The 15,819-nt window shown below is 46.6% G+C and overlaps 1 protein-coding gene across 1 annotated transcript; it reads left to right on the top strand.

The window, feature by feature from the left end:
- The first annotated feature begins 2,824 nt into the window (after window positions 1-2,824).
- Window positions 2,825-3,910, top strand: LOC123124971 (putative cyclin-dependent kinase F-2). Its single transcript, XM_044545515.1, has one exon. The coding sequence runs from the start codon at window positions 2,855-2,857 to the stop codon at window positions 3,887-3,889; it is 1,035 nt and encodes a 344-aa protein (XP_044401450.1). The 5' UTR covers window positions 2,825-2,854; the 3' UTR covers window positions 3,890-3,910.
- Window positions 3,911-15,819: the final 11,909 nt, after the last annotated feature.

Genomic DNA, 15,819 nt, shown 5'->3' with positions numbered 1-15,819 from the left:
CTTCGCCTCACAAGTATGAGCGTAAATAGCTTGCCTTCAGCCTTGTAGTACAGGGCGACAATGCGTCCGGGCTATACAATCTGATGATTATCCAGTTGCAAAATTGAGTGAATCGATAAAATTGACCAACATCTAGAACAACAAGAAAGCAAAACTTATGGGTTGACGAGCCCAGTGGTCACATTGTCTCCACTCGTGCAATCACATCGCAAAACTTCATGACAACGTTGGAGATGGTGTACCACCAATACGTTAGTGACTTTGCATTACGTTCATGGATGACGTGCATGTCGTAGGGCGCGGAGTATTTTTTTCTCATGAAACGAAGTATGCACGTTTTGCCAAAAGGCCGAGCCCTTGTTCATGCCTATAAAGTCCACAAATACAACAAACCACGCATCACACAACAACTCATCCTCAATCACCGGTTACCCCGCCATCATGCTTACTCCAGAAAACAACAAGAAGTTCTACGAAAAAAGCTCAATGACATTTGACGGAAGACCTACGGGAGGTGGTGTCTGCCATGGACGTCATCGGGAGGGGGGCAGATGGTACCTGGCTGCGGAGGGATTCTGGTGGACTGCGGGCAGGCGCGTGGGTGGGGGCTGTAGATGTTCCAGGATGCCTGGGCAGCGGCCAGAGAGGTACAACGACGGAGGATGCAGATGAAAGCAAGGGGGAGCAGGGGCAAAATGGAAGAAAAGTGGACTGGGAGGGAGATTTGAGTGGGTTGGGGTTCTCGGAGTCCTACGTGGCCGTGGTCTGGACTCTCGCAAAGCCCCCACCCCAATTTGTTTCTGGTTTGCGGGAAAATGGACAGCTGGACGCGTCGTCGAAACATTGTGGGACTGCGTTGGATGCGAAAATGTGTCATGATAGCTCGGTCCAGAGGTTGCGGGAGGATTGAGGTCCCGTGGTTGACGATGGCCAGCGGTTAGGCCTATAGATTCGAGATGGATTGACAGGGCGGGAAGAAGATGAACAGTAGCAGATGGGGAAGAAAAGCAATTCTATCATGCACGGATCCATCCTCTATGGTTGCTTTGAGACTCATGCTCCGTTTTTTTGACCATTTTCAGAATTTGTCCTGTTTCAAAGCGTTACATTTACCTTTTCTTCTTGTTCCAAAGTGTGTATTAATGTCTCATTGTTGTATATTAAAACTGGTCCAAAATAGGAGCATTTTTATATTGGCACATAATGAAACACGATGATACAAATTGAAATGAAAAAAAAAGAACAAAACATTCTGAAACGAGATAAATTGTAACAACAAGAAATAAAATAACATGAATCTCAAAGGAACCACAGACGTTGGATCCATGCATAGATAATCTGTGCATCACCGTAGATAAACCACTCTCCGGGCAGGAAAATAATGAAGAGTACTATGCAGCAAAACCGAAAGGGAAACGTTTATACCCGGCACGTCGGCCGAACTTTCTGCCGGACGCACGCGAGGCACTCGATCCAACCGAATCGCGCGTTGGGCACATGCTGCCGCAGGTCGTCCCACGGCCGCACGCATCCTGCCGCAGGCCATCCCATGGCCGCGGACCGTCGCCGCCTTGCAGGTTCCACCACCCCCGCGCCTTCGCCGACTGCGGCCACCCTCACAACCACGCGTCGTCCCGCACCTCCTGTGCTCCATCTCGCACCCCCGCTTCCCCAGAGCATCATTTTTTGTTGCAACCGGCCTTGGATTTTGCTGGCACCGGCTACACGGCGAGCTGCAACCGCGTCGGCGACCTCGGCCATGGGCGACAACCTCCATCGGGGGGGGGGGGGGGCAACGACGAAATGCTTCAAGGGGGACAAACCCCTGATGTTGCAACCGGTGTTCTGGGAAGCCGCAATGATGCGGCAAAAAGCTTCAAACAATGACAACAAATCCTGAAACCGGCCACTACCATAATGAAAAGCTTCAACCGGCCAGAAAAAAGCTTCAATAGTTGATAATAAAGATTCAACTGTAGTTAGATTTTGCTACTAACGGCGAAGTTTTTTGCTACATCCATCAAGCGAAGCTGCGACCTCGTGACGACGGCGACAACGATTTTGCTGCATCCGCTGTCTTTTTTTTTTGCTACGGCTGGTGATGTTTTTTGCTACGTCCACTTCAACGACGGTGACTGGCTGGCTGGCCGTCGTCGACGCAATTCCGTGCAGGGAGCATCAATGGCGAGGGGCGGCGGCGGAGCTATGACTGGAGCTACACCCATCGCCGCTGAGAGTTGCAACCGTAGGTGCTGCTGTTGCACTGGTCGAGGTGGTGACGAGAACGGCCGGCAAAGGTGGGGACCCGCGACGAGGACGACCGGCGAGGATGGAGATCGGTGACGAGGACGGCCACCGGTGGGGACAGGCCGACGAGGGATAGGGACCGGCGACGAGGACGGCCACCGGAGAAGATAGGAGACGCGGCGCCGCGCACCCGAGCAGGGGGAAGAAGACGCTGGGGGCGAGCACGCTATTTTTGAGCGGATCTAACGGCTACGCAGCTCGCATCCAACGGCTGAGATGCGTATGGCCGAAACTTTTGTGCCGGCGCGCCGGGCGCCTATCGGTGCCCAAAACGAAATCGGGCAAGCGACCCGTAGGCAGTTCCTTTTTTCCCTCCCGTTTCCACTTCGTCTCCGGCTAGGAATCCGAACGCGTACGTACAATCTCCCGTCGCAGTCTCGCCCAAGCCAGAGCCACGAGCAGCGCGTTGACCTCGTCCTCGAGTCCAGGGACCACTCGAGCACGTCTCGCTGACGCTGAGCATCCCAACTTCTATATATACGTACGGCCGCCACAACCACAATGCGATCCTCTCCTGTTTCCCTTTCGACCTCCTCCTCCGTTCCCGATGGCCATCAAGCGCGTCTTCCCCGGCGACCACCCCGACTTCAAGGTGGACATGAGCGGCGGCGCCCCGAGGCTCACCTTCTGCAACAGGGCGCGCTACTGGACCTCCACCGACTACCAGGAGACGCGCGCGCTCGGCGAGGGCGGCTTCGGCGGCGTCGTGGAGGCGCGCCACCTCACCAACGGCTGGACCGTCGCCGTCAAGAAGCCACTCCCCTGCGCGCACGAGGGCGCCGGCGTCACCTGCGGCTGCGCCGACGCCCGTACGCTGCGCGAGGCGGCGTTCCTCGCGGCGTGCCACCGCCACCGCGCCATCGTCGAGCTCCGGGCGCTCTCGCTCGACCCCTTCGCCCGGAAGCTCTCCGTCGTGATGGAGTGCGTCGGGCCCAGCCTGCACGACGTCCTCCACGAGCACCGGCAAGGCCGGCCGTTCCCCGAGGGCGACGTCCGCTGCATCATGGAGCAGCTCCTCGGCGCCGCCAAGCACATGCACGGGCTCCGCATCATCCACCGCGACATCAAGCCGGGGAACATACTCGTCGGCGCGGACGGCATCAGCAACGTCAAGATCTGCGACCTAGGGCTCGCGGTGTCCATGGCAGAGCCTGCTCCGTACGGCCAGCACGGCACACGCCGATACATGGCACCGGAGATGCTCCTCGGCAAGACCGACTACGACGCCACGGTTGACATGTGGTCCCTCGGCTGCGTCATGGCCGAGCTCCTCTCCGGGAAGCCGCTCTTCGACGGGGACGACGACGCCCAACAGCTCCTCGCCATCTTCCGCGTTCTCGGCGTGCCATTGTTCACGATCTGGCCGGCCTACGAGTCATTGCCGCTCGCCGGGAAGCTGGTGACGCCGCCGCAAGTCATTTCCCGCAACAAGCTCCGTCAACACTTCCCAGAGGACCTCCTCTCCAAAGAAGGCTTCGAAGTCCTCAAGGGGCTCCTCTCGTGCAACATCGACAAGAGGTTGTCGGCCACCACCGCGCTCAGGCGACCATGGTTCGCCAACGCCGTCGATGCTTCAGCCTGATCTCTGACTGCTACAAAGACTATTTTTGGGCTTCAGTTAACACAATTGTTTGTGGCAAAATTGAATATGTACTTTGATTCCATACCAAAGATTTGGATTGCATTGAGTTCACTAGTGTGCATGAGATTGTATGTTAGTCGAATAAATCTTTGGCTGAAAACCGACACATCTGCAGTTGACCACGAGCGAGAGAAGGCGCCTTGTTGGGGTGCCGCGTGCTGTGGAAGACCCCATGCACGTGTTGCATGTCCGAGTCAATTGCAAGAAACCACCACATTTGCGGCTAGGTTTGTAGAAAACCACCAACTCGTTAATCCGTTGCAGAAAACACCGGAAAATTTGTTAAGTCGTTGCAAAAAGCACTGATCGGGTGATTTAGCCCGTTTCATCACTTTCTGACAAGTGGGGTCGGATTGTAAGAAATTGACTTAGCAAAAAATTAGCACATACACCCCTAGATCTAAAAAACATAAGCAATCAGATCTTCCCCGGTGGAACACCAACGCCCTATCCACAACGCGCCGCCGCCGCGCTGCTTCCATCCGCCGCCGCTCTGCTCCAGGCCGGGAGGATGAGGGAGAAGGAGGGGCCCAGCTGGTTTGCGCGCTTCGAAGAGGACCTGTCGGCGCCGGGCGAGCTCTTGCCGTGCAGTCGCCCACCCCCCCCCCCCCCCCGCGATCTCGCCACTGCCTTCGACATCCCGACGCACAGGGGCGCCCAGGAGATGAACGGTGGCGCGTCGTCGGCCGCCGGCTCCAGCGGAAGCAACGGGGAGGAGCCGGCCAGGACCCTCAAGCGGCTCCGCCTCGTGTGGACGCCGCAGCTGCACAAGCGCTGGAGGGGCCTCTGGATCGAGCTCGTCCTCCTTCGTGGATGAGGGCGACGGGAAGTCGAGCAGGTGGACTCATCTTGTCGCCTCCCCCCTCCAACCCCGCCCTTCACCACATCGGAGGAGGAGGGTGCTGCTCCTCTGCTTCGGCTCCCGACGCGTGCTCCATGTCGCTGACCCGACCGCCACCGTCGCTGCCGCACCGGCAGGCCAACGCCTCGGAAATGCGCGCACCCCAGCCGCCTCCTCGTCTTCTGCCGCGGCCGTGGCCGTCTCCTACGCCGAAGTGGGCGTCGCCGTGCGTACTGGACGGCAAGGCCAGTGCGCCGAGGTTGTCCACACCGGGGGCCTGATTGCCTTTTCTGTAAATATCTAGGGGTGTGTGTGCTAATTTTTTGCCAGTTAAGCTCCTTACAATCCGGCCCCACTTGTCAGAAAGTGATCAAACGGGCCAAATCATCCAATCAGTACTTTTTGCAACGACTTAACAAATTTTCCGGTGTTTTCTTCAACGGATTAACGGGTTGGTGGTTTCCTGCAAACCTAGCCGCAAATGTGGTGGTTTCTTGCAATTGACTCTGCATGTCCAGACAGGCACGAGGAGGGCCGCACAAACAAAGTGCACTCATTGGAAGATTACCTTCGGGACACGCGCCTAGTGAGGCCGGGGGGGGGGGGGGGGGGGGGGCAACCTTAGGGCCCGTGGCATTTGTTCATTTTCCATTTTTTGTGAAGTTCCTAAAAAATGAACATCCAAAATTGGGGGGGTTCAAATTTTCATAATTTATGAAAGTTCTTGAAAGTTGAGTATTCTAAAAGTTTGAATTTCTGAAAATTCATATAGATTGAAATTCCATTTTTGTGGAAAATCTCAAAACTATAAAAGATCCTACAAGTTTGTACGGAAAATTTCTAGAAGTTCAAAATTTCGAAAGTCAGATTTTTTTTTAAGTTGTAGACACACATTTCTGAAAGTTGCTAATAAGTAAATATGCTAAAGTTGCGAGGCATTGGACTTTCCTAAAATGGTAAATAAAAACATGGTCTGAATCTCCTGCCCCTCCTTTGTTCGTCTAGTTTACTTGTACCGTTGTCTTGTATGCATGCTCTCTCATGTTCCGATGACTATGTTATATCAATGATCATATGCTTAGGTTAGCTTTCCTTCTGACTGCTACAAAGACTATTTTTGGGCTTCAATTAGCACAATTGTTTGTGGCAAAATTGAATATGTACCTTTGATTTCATACCAAAGATTTGGATTACATTGAGATCACTAGTGTGCATGAGATTGTATGTTAGTCGAATATATCTTTGACTGAAAACTGACGCATCCGCAGTTGACCACGAGCGAGAGAAGGCGCCTTGTTGGGGCGCTGCGTGCTGTGGAGGACCCCATGCACGTGTTGCATGTCCAGGCAGGCACGAGGAGGGCCGCACGGACAAAGTGCACGCGTTGGAAGATTACCTTCGGGACCTACCTCAGGGCCCGTGGCATTTGTTCATTTTCCTTTTTTTGTGAAGTTCCTAGAAAATAAACATCCAAAATTTGGGGGATTCAAATTTTTATTTATGAAAGTTCTTGAAAGCTGAGTATTCTAAAAGTTTGAATTTCTGAAAATTCAAAAAGATTGAAATTCCGTTTTTGTGGAAATTTTCAAACTATAAAAGATCCTACAAGTTCGTAAGGAAAATTTCTAGAAGTTTAAAATTTCGAAAGTCGTTTCTTTAAGTTATAGACACACATTTCTGAAAGTTGCTAATAAGGAAATATGCCAAAGTGGCAAGGCATTGGACTTTCCTAAAACGGTAAAAAGAACATGGTCTTAATCTTCCGCCCCTTCTTTGTTGTGCGCCTCCTATGAAATAGGATCCCATTTTTTGACTTATTACGTGTTTTACAATTCGTGTTGTATGTTATAAGTGTAACACGTATAACCTTGACGTGGGGTTGTCATTCATATTCTGGTTGTAGGGAGCCCTTACTTCACATTAGCAACCAAACTTTGTGAACGCGTGTTTTCTTAGAAAAAGGCTATCGCCCGACTTTAAATTAGTGAAGTACTTACAACAAACAGAACAACACAACACCACAACATAAATAAAAGACAATATGACAAGATAGAAGGGTGCTCAGGTGGAGTAACAAAGAACCAAGATGACCCAAGGAGATAACAAGAAAGAGTTGAGCACTGCTTGGAGTCATCAGAGCCCTCATATGTGATCGGAGGACTGAAGCAACAGACGAGGCAAACTCGAGAAGAATACTAGACGTCAACAAAGGTCATGCCATCAACATCACTTGGTTTTCCGGCACTTGAGCGCCTTCCAGTTCCATCGTCAAGACGATCCTCCCGCTCCCTCGTCCCAACTCGAAGGGTGTCACATCGTTCAACAAGGGATGCTCTCACTAGAGCCTGGATGGAAACAAACACCATGACCCGAAGGGAGGCCTTCGAACATAGCCACCCCGCCGAACCTAGCTTCCATTGAGAGCACCACCACCAAGACCACACAACTGTCGCCACAAAGAGAAAAGGCTACCACCCATGAACCACAATCTTGATAGTCGATAGAGAGGGGCCTTGCTCAATGGACGGGGCCTCCAAGGAGGGAACAATGCCACATTGCAGCCATCGCCCGGTCCAGCATGCCAAATCAAGGGTTTCCATCCAGAGCCCATGGTGGAGGAGGCCAGCCCACAATGACACCTCTAAGAAGGGGAGCGACGCTCAAGAGTGTCGTCGTCACTGGCACCGACACCATCGGACAGAGCTTTTGCCCGGGACATACCCCCTACCACACGAAGTCCACCAGCTACCATTGTAGGGAACATGTTGCACAAGAAACAAATTATGGAACATGATCAGACCTAGGAGCACTATGAAGATGACATGTAACGATGATATCAACGATGAGCAGAGTAGTCTGTTGATGAATCGTGACGATTCCCCCAGCTAGGTTGTACCCCAGTCGTGAGAAATTCTCCAAGACATTCTCCAATCAAGATTCGAAGTAGACGACTGATACGCCTCCAACGTATCTATAATTTTGATTGTTCCATGTTGTTATATTATCATTTTTGGATGTTTTACAATCATTTTATAGTCATTTTATATCATTTTTGGTACTAACCTATTGACATAGTGCCCAATGCCAGTTGTTGTTTTCTGCATGTTTTTTACATCGCAGGAAATCAAGATCAAACGGAGTCCAAACGCAGCGAAACTTTTTGTGGATTTTGTATGGACCAGAAGACACCCAATGGACCGGAGAAGAACCTGGGGGGTGCCCCGAGGGGGGCACAACCTACCAGGGCGCGCCTGAGCCCCCAGGCATGCCCAGGTGGGTTGTGCCCACCTCGGTGGCCTCCCGCACCACTTCTTTACTCTATAAATACCCCTATGTTCCAGAAACCCTAGGGGAGTCGACGAAAATCAATTCCAGCCGCCGCAAGTTCCAGAAACCATAGATCCAATCTAGACACCATCACAGAGGGGTTCATCATGCCTAGTGGTGCCTCTCCGATTATGTGTGAGTAGTTCTTTGTAGACCTACGGGTTCGTAGTTAGTAGCTAGATGGCTTCCTCTCTCTCTTTTGATTCTCAATACGATGGTCTCTTGGAGATCCATATGATGTAACTTTTTTGTGGTGTGTTTGTTGGGATCCGATGAACTTTGAGTTTATGATCAGATCTATCTTTTTATCCATGAAAGTTATTTGAGTCTTCTTTGATCTCTTATATGCATGATTTCTTATAGTCTCGTATTTCTTCTCCGATATTTGGGTTTTGTTTGGCCAACTTGATCTATTTATCTTGCAATGGAAAGAGGTGCTTTGTGGTGGGTTTGATCTTACGGTGCTTGATCCCAGTGACAGAAGGGGAACCGACACGTATGTATCGTTGCCATTAAGGATAACAAGATGGGGTCTATTTCTACATAAATAGATCTTGTCTACATCATGTCATCGTTCTTATTGCATTACTCTATTTTTCCATGAAATTAATACACTAGATGCATGCTGGATAGCGGTCGATGTGTGGAGTAATAGTAGTAGATGCAGACAGGAGTCGGTCTACTAATCTTGGACGTGATGCCTATATAATTATCATTTCTTGGATATCGTCATGATTATTTGAAGTTCTATCAATTGCCCAACAGTAATTTGTTCACCCACCGTTTGCAATTTTTCTTGAGAGAAGCCACTAGTGAAACCTACGGCCCTCGGGTCTCTTCTTTATTATATTTTCCTTTGTGATCTATTTTCATTTTCTTTTATTTTCAGATCTATTAAACCAAAAATACCTTGCTGCACTTTATTTTATTTGGCGATCCATCTAACAATTTATTACAACTTTCTCACGTCCATTTGCCAATTTCTGGCGCCGTTGCCCGAAAGGGATTGAGAACCCCTTTAATATGTCGGGTTACGAGTATTTGTTATTTGTGTGCAGGTACCGTTCACGTAGTGTTGCGTGGTTCTCCTACTGGTTCGATAACCTTGATCTCATCACTGAGGGAAATACCTACCATTGCTGTGCTGCATCATCCCTTCCTCTTTGGGGAAATACCGACATAGTTCTAGCAGACATCAAAAGGAATTTCTGGCGCCGTTGCCGGGGAGACATCATCAACATCTACCAGGTTCCTAATCACAAATATCATCTCCTTGCAATTTACATTTTTTGCCATTTGCCTCTCGTTTTTCTCTCCCCCACTTCACAAAAATTTGTCGTTTTATTCGCCCTCTTTTCTGTTCGCCGTTTTCTCGTCAGATCTATTTTTGAGTGCAATCTTGTTGCGTAGTCACAATGACTCAAGTGAACACCAAATTGTGTGATTTCTCCAATACCAACAACAATGATTTTATTAGCACTCCGATTGCTCCTCCTGCCACTAGTGCGGAGTCCTGTGATATTAATACTGCTTTGTTGAATCTTGTTATGAAAGTTCAATTTTCCGGTACTCCTAATGAGGATGTCGCGTCCCATCTTAACACATTCGTGGAATTATGCGATATGCAAAAAAAATGTGGACAATGATGTTGTGAAGTCAAAATTATTTCCGTTTTCTTAGCGAGATCGTGCAAAAATTTGGTTTTCTTATTTGCCTCGCAATAGTATCGGTTCTTGGGATAAGTGCTAGGATGCTTTCATTACTAAGTATTTTCTGCCCGCAAAAAATATTTCCGTTAGAACCCAAATCATGAATTTCAAGCAACTCGAACATGAGCATGTTGCACAATCTTGGGAAAGGATTAAATTGATGCTAAGGAATTGCCCAACTCATGGGTTAAATCTTTGGATAATCATACAAATTTTTTATGCAGGGTTGAATTTCGTTTCTCGTAATCTTTTAGATTCTGCCGCGGGTGGTACTTTTATGGAAATTACTTTGGGTGAAGCCACCAAATTGCTTGATAATATCATGGCAAATTATTCACAATGGCATACCGAAAGAGCTCCTACTAGTAAAAAAGTTAATTCGGTTGAAGAAATTTCTTCTTTGAGTGATGCTCTTATGAAATTGGTTGCTAATAAAAGTGCTCCTATTGATTTTAATGATGTGCCTTTGTCTACTTTGATTGAGAAAAATAGTGATGCCATAGATGTGAATTTTATCTCTCGAAATAATTCAATAACAAAGCTTATAGAGGTAATTTTAATCCTAGGCCTTTTCCTAGTAATTCCTCTAATAATTATGGTAATTACTATGGTAATCCTTCTTATAATAATAATAGGAACAACTCTGATCTTGAGAATAATATTAAAGAATTTATCAATACTCAAAAAGTTTTCAATGCTACAATCGAAGAAAAGTTGAATCAGATTGATGATTTGTCTAGAAGTGTTGATAGAATTTCTCATTATGTGGAAAATCTCAAGATGAAAATTTTTGTGCCTAAGGTTGAGGAATCAATTAAAACTCTTTATGTTTCTATGGATAAAAGTAAGAAAAGAACCGCTATGCTTAGAGCTAGAAGAGAATTTTTAGAAAAAGCGTTTTCTAGTGATTGCTTCCATAAAAGTGATGAAGGTCTTAAAAGGATTGGTGTTTCTTCTATTGATTCCTTGTTTAGTAAAATTAAAATTGATGATAAAGGGACTGGAGAAGAGTCAACTTTAGCTAGAAGGCGTCCCGATAATTCGGAGGGTGAAAATCTTGTTGACAAATTGATAAAAGTGGGTTTGAAGAGGTCAAGACTTTAACTAGTGATGTGCCCACTCTTTTGGATTACAAAGACTTTAATTATGATAGTTGCTCTTTAATTGATTGTATTTATTTGTTGCAATCCATGATGAATTCACCCCATGCTTATGAACAAAATAAAGCTTTTAGTAAACATATAGTTGATGCTTTGGAAGAAAAGTTGGAATTAGAAGTTTCAATTACTAGAAAACTACATGATGAATGGGAATCTACTATCAAAGTCAATATTAAAAATTATGAGTGTTTTGCTTTATGCGACTTGGGTGCTAGTGTTTCTACAATTCTGAAATCTTTATGTGATGTGCTTGGTCTACCGATATTGAAGAATGTTCTTTAAATTTGCACTTGGCGGATTCTACTATTAAAAAGCCTATGAGAAGAATTAATGATGTTCTTATTCTTGCAAATAGGAATTATGTGCCCATAGATTTTATTCTTCTTGATATTGATTGCAATCCGTCTTGTCCAATTATTCCTGGTAGACCGTTTTCTCGTATTATTGGTGTCGTGATTGATATGAAAGAAGGCAATATTAAATTTCAATTTCCACTAAGAAAGTGAAGGAAATATGCCCTAAAGGCAATAATAAAGTATTATATATTTCCTTATATCATGATAAATGTTTATTATTCATGCTAGAATTGTATTAACCAGGAAACATAATACATGTGTGAATACATAGACAAATAGAGTGTCACTAGTATGCCTCTACTTGACTAGCTCGTTAATCAAAGATGGTTATGTTTCCTAGCCATAGACATAAGTTGTCATTTGATTAACGAGATCACCTCATTAGGAGAATGACGTGATTGACTTGACCCATTCCGTTAGCTTAGCACTCGATCGTTTAGTATGTTGCTATTGCTTTCTTCATGACTTATACATGTTCCTATGACTATGAGATTATGCAACTCCCGTTTACCGGAGGAACACTTTGTGTGCTACCAAACGTCACAACGTAAATGGGTGATTATAAAGGTGCTCTACAGGTGTCTCCAAAGGTACTTGTTGGGTTGGCGTATTTCGAGATTAGGATTTGTCACTCCAATTGTCGGAGAGGTATCTCTGGGCCCACTCGGTAATGCACATCACTATAAGCCTTGCAAGCATTGTGACTAATGAGTTAGTTGCGGGATGATGTGTTACGGAACGAGTAAAGAGACTTGCCGGTAACGAGATTGAACTAGGTATCGAGATACCGACGATCAAATCTCGGGCAAGTAACATACCGGTGACAAAGGGAACAACGTATGTTGTTATGCGGTCTGACCGATAAAGATCTTCGTAGAATATGTGGGAGCCAATATGGGCATCCAGGTCCCGCTATTGGTTATTGACCGGAGACGTGTCTCGGTCATGTCTACATAGTTCTCGAACCCGTAGGGTCCGCACGCTTAACGTTACGATGACAGTTTTATTGAGTTTTGATGTACCGAAGGAGTTCGGAGTCCCGGATGAGATCGGGGATATGACTAGGAGTCTCGAAATGGTCGAGACGTAAAAATCGATATATTGGACGACTATATTCGGACTTCGGAAAGGTTCCGAGTGATTCGGGTATTTTTCGAAGTACCGGAGAGTTACGGGAATTCGTATTGGGCCTTAATGGGCCATACGGGAAAGGAGAGAAAGGCCTCAAAAGGTGGCCGCACCCCTCCCCATGATCTGGTCCGAATTGGACTAGGGAAGGGGGGCGCACCCTTCCTTCTTTCTCCTTCCCCCTTCCCTTCTCCTACTCCCACAAGGAAAGGAGGAGTCCTACTCCCGGTGGGAGTAGGACTCCCCCCTATGGCGCGCCTCTCCCCTTGGCCGGCTGCCTCCCCCTTGCTCCTTTATATACGGGGGCAGGGGGGCACCCCAGAGACACAACAATTGATCCTTGAGATCTCTTAGCCGTGTGCGGTGCCCCCCTCCACCATATTACACCTCGATAATACCATTGCGGAGCTTAGGCGAAGCCCTGCGTCGGTGGAACATCATCATCGTCACCACGCCGTCGTGCTGACGAAACTCTCCCTTAACACTCGGCTGGATCGGAGTTCGAGGGACGTCATCGAGCTGAACGTGTGTAGAACTCGGAGGTGCCGTACGTTCGGTACTTGATTGGTCGGATCATGAAGACGTACGACTACATCAACCGCGTTGTGATAACGCTTCCGCTGTCGGTCTACGAGGGTACGTGGACAACACTCTCCCCTCTCGTTGTTATGCATCACCATGATCTTGCGTGTGCGTAGGAATTTTTTTGAAATTACTACGTTCCCCAACAGTGGCATCCGAGCCTGGTTTTATGCGTTGATGCTATGCACGAGTAGAACACAAGTGAGTTGTGGGCGATATAAGTCATACTGCTTACCAGCATGTCATACTTTGGTTCAGCGGTATTGTGAGATGAAGCGGCCCGGACCGACATTACGCGTACGCTTACGCGAGACTGGTTTCACCGTTGCGAGCACTCGTTGCTTAAAGGTGACCGGCGGGTGTCTGTCTCTCTCACTTTAGTTGAACCGAGTGTGGCTACGCCCGGTCCTTGCGAAGGTTAAAACAGCACCAACTTGACAAACTATCGTTGTGGTTTTGATGCGCAGGTAAGAACGGTTCTTGCTAAGCCCGTAGCAGCCACGTAAAACATGCAACAACAAAGTAGAGGACGTCTAACTTGTTTTTGCATGGCATGTTGTGATGTGATATGGTCAAGACATGATGTGATATAATGTGTTGTATGAGATGATCATGTTTTGTAACCGAGTTATCGGCAACTGGCAGGAGCAATATGGTTGTCGCTTTATCGTATGAGATGCAATCGCCATGTAATAGTTTTACTTTATCACTAAGCGGTAGCGATAGTCGTAAAAGCAATAAGTTGGCAAGACGACTACGATGCTACGATGGAGATCAAGGTGTCGCGCCGGTGACGATGGTGATCATGACGGTGCTTCGGAGATGGAGATCACAAGCACGGTGTTTCGGAGATGGAGATCACAAGCACAAGATGATGATGGCCATATCATATCACTTATATTGATTGCATGTGATGTTAATCCTTTATGCATCTTATCTTGCTTTGTTTGACAGTAGCATTATAAGATGATCCTTCACTAAATTATCAAAGTATAAGTGTTCTCCCTGAGTATGCACCGTTGCGAAAGTTCTTCGTGCTGAGACACCACGTGATGATCGGGTGTGATAGGCTCTACGTTCAAATACAACGGGTGCAAAACAGTTGCACACGCGGAATACTCAGGTTAAACTTGACGAGCCTAGCATATAACAGATATGGCCTCGGAACACGGAGACCGAAAGGTCGAGCGTGAATCATATAGTAGATATGATCAACATAGTGATGTTCACCATTGAAACTACTCCATCTCACGTGATGATCGGACATGGTTTAGTTGATATGGATCACGTGATCACTTAGAGGATTAGAGGGATGTCTATCTAAGTGGGAGTTCTTAAAGTAATATGATTAATTGAACTTAAATTTATCATGAACTTAGTCCTGATAGTATTTTGCAAATTATGTTGTAGATCAATAGCTTGCGTTGTTGCTTTCCTGTGTTTATTTTTGATATGTTCCTAGAGAAAAATTATGTTCAAAGATGTTAGTAGCAAAGATGCGGATTGGATCCGTGATCTGAGGATTATCCTCATTGCTGCACAGAAGAATTATGTCCTTGATGCACCGCTAGGTGACAGACCTATTGCAGGAGCAGATGCAGACGTTATGAACGTTTGGCTAGCTCAATATGATGACTACTTGATAGTTTAGTGCACCATGCTTAAACGGCTTAGAATCGGGACTTCAAAGACGTTTTTGAACGTCATGGACCATATGAGATGTTCCAGGAGTTGAAGTTAATATTTCAAGCAAATACCCGAGTTGAGAGATATGAAGTCTCCAACAAGTTCTATAGCTAAAAGATGGAGGAGAATCGCTCAACTAGTGAGCATGTGCTCAGATTGTCTGGGTACTACAATCGCTTGAATCAGGTGAAGTTAATCTTCCAGATAAGATAGTGATTGACAGAATTCTCTAGTCACCATCACCAAGTTAGTAGAACTTCGTGATGAACTACAGTATGCAAGGGATGACGAAAGTAATTCCCGAGCTCTTCGTGATGCTGAAATCGACGAAGGTAGAAATCAAGAAAAATATCAAGTGTTGATGGTTGACGAGACCACTAGTTTCAAGAAAAGGGCAAAGGGAAGAAGGGGAACTTCAAGAAGAACGGCAAGCAAGTTGCTGCTCAAGTGAAGAAGCCTAAGTCTGGTCCTAAGCCTGAGACTAAGTGCTTCTACTGCAAAGGGACTGGTCACTGGAAGCGGAACTACCCCAACTATTTGGTGGATAAGAAGGATGGCAAAGTGAACAAAGGTATATTGGATATACATGTTATTGATGTGTACTTTTACTAGTGTTTATAGCAACCCCTCGGTATTTGATACTAGTTCAGTTGATAAAGTAGTAACTCAAATTGGGAGTTGCAGAATAAACAGAGACTAGTAAAAGGCGAGGTGACGATGTGTGTTGGAAGTAGTTCCAAGATTGATATGATCATCATCGCACACTCCCTGTACTTTCGGGATTAGTGTTGAAACTGAATAAGTGTTATTTGGTGTTTGCGTTGAGCATGAATATGATTTGATCATGTTTATTGCAATACGGTTATTCATTTAAGTTAGAGAACAATTGTTGTTCTGTTTACATGAATAAAAACCTTCTATGGTCATACACATCAACGAAAATGGTTTGTTGGATCTCGATCGTAGTGATACACATATTCATAATATTGAAGCCAAAAGATGCAAAGTTAATAATGATAGTGCAACTTATTTGTGGCACTGCCGTTTAGGTCATATCGGAGTAAAGCGCATGAAGAAACTC

This window comes from Triticum aestivum, chromosome 5D (assembly GCF_018294505.1).
Source record: "Triticum aestivum cultivar Chinese Spring chromosome 5D, IWGSC CS RefSeq v2.1, whole genome shotgun sequence".
In the NCBI taxonomy this organism is placed as follows: domain Eukaryota; kingdom Viridiplantae; phylum Streptophyta; class Magnoliopsida; order Poales; family Poaceae; genus Triticum; species Triticum aestivum.
Note: the sequence above shows the minus strand (reverse complement) of the source record. Positions and strands in the feature narration are given on the sequence as shown.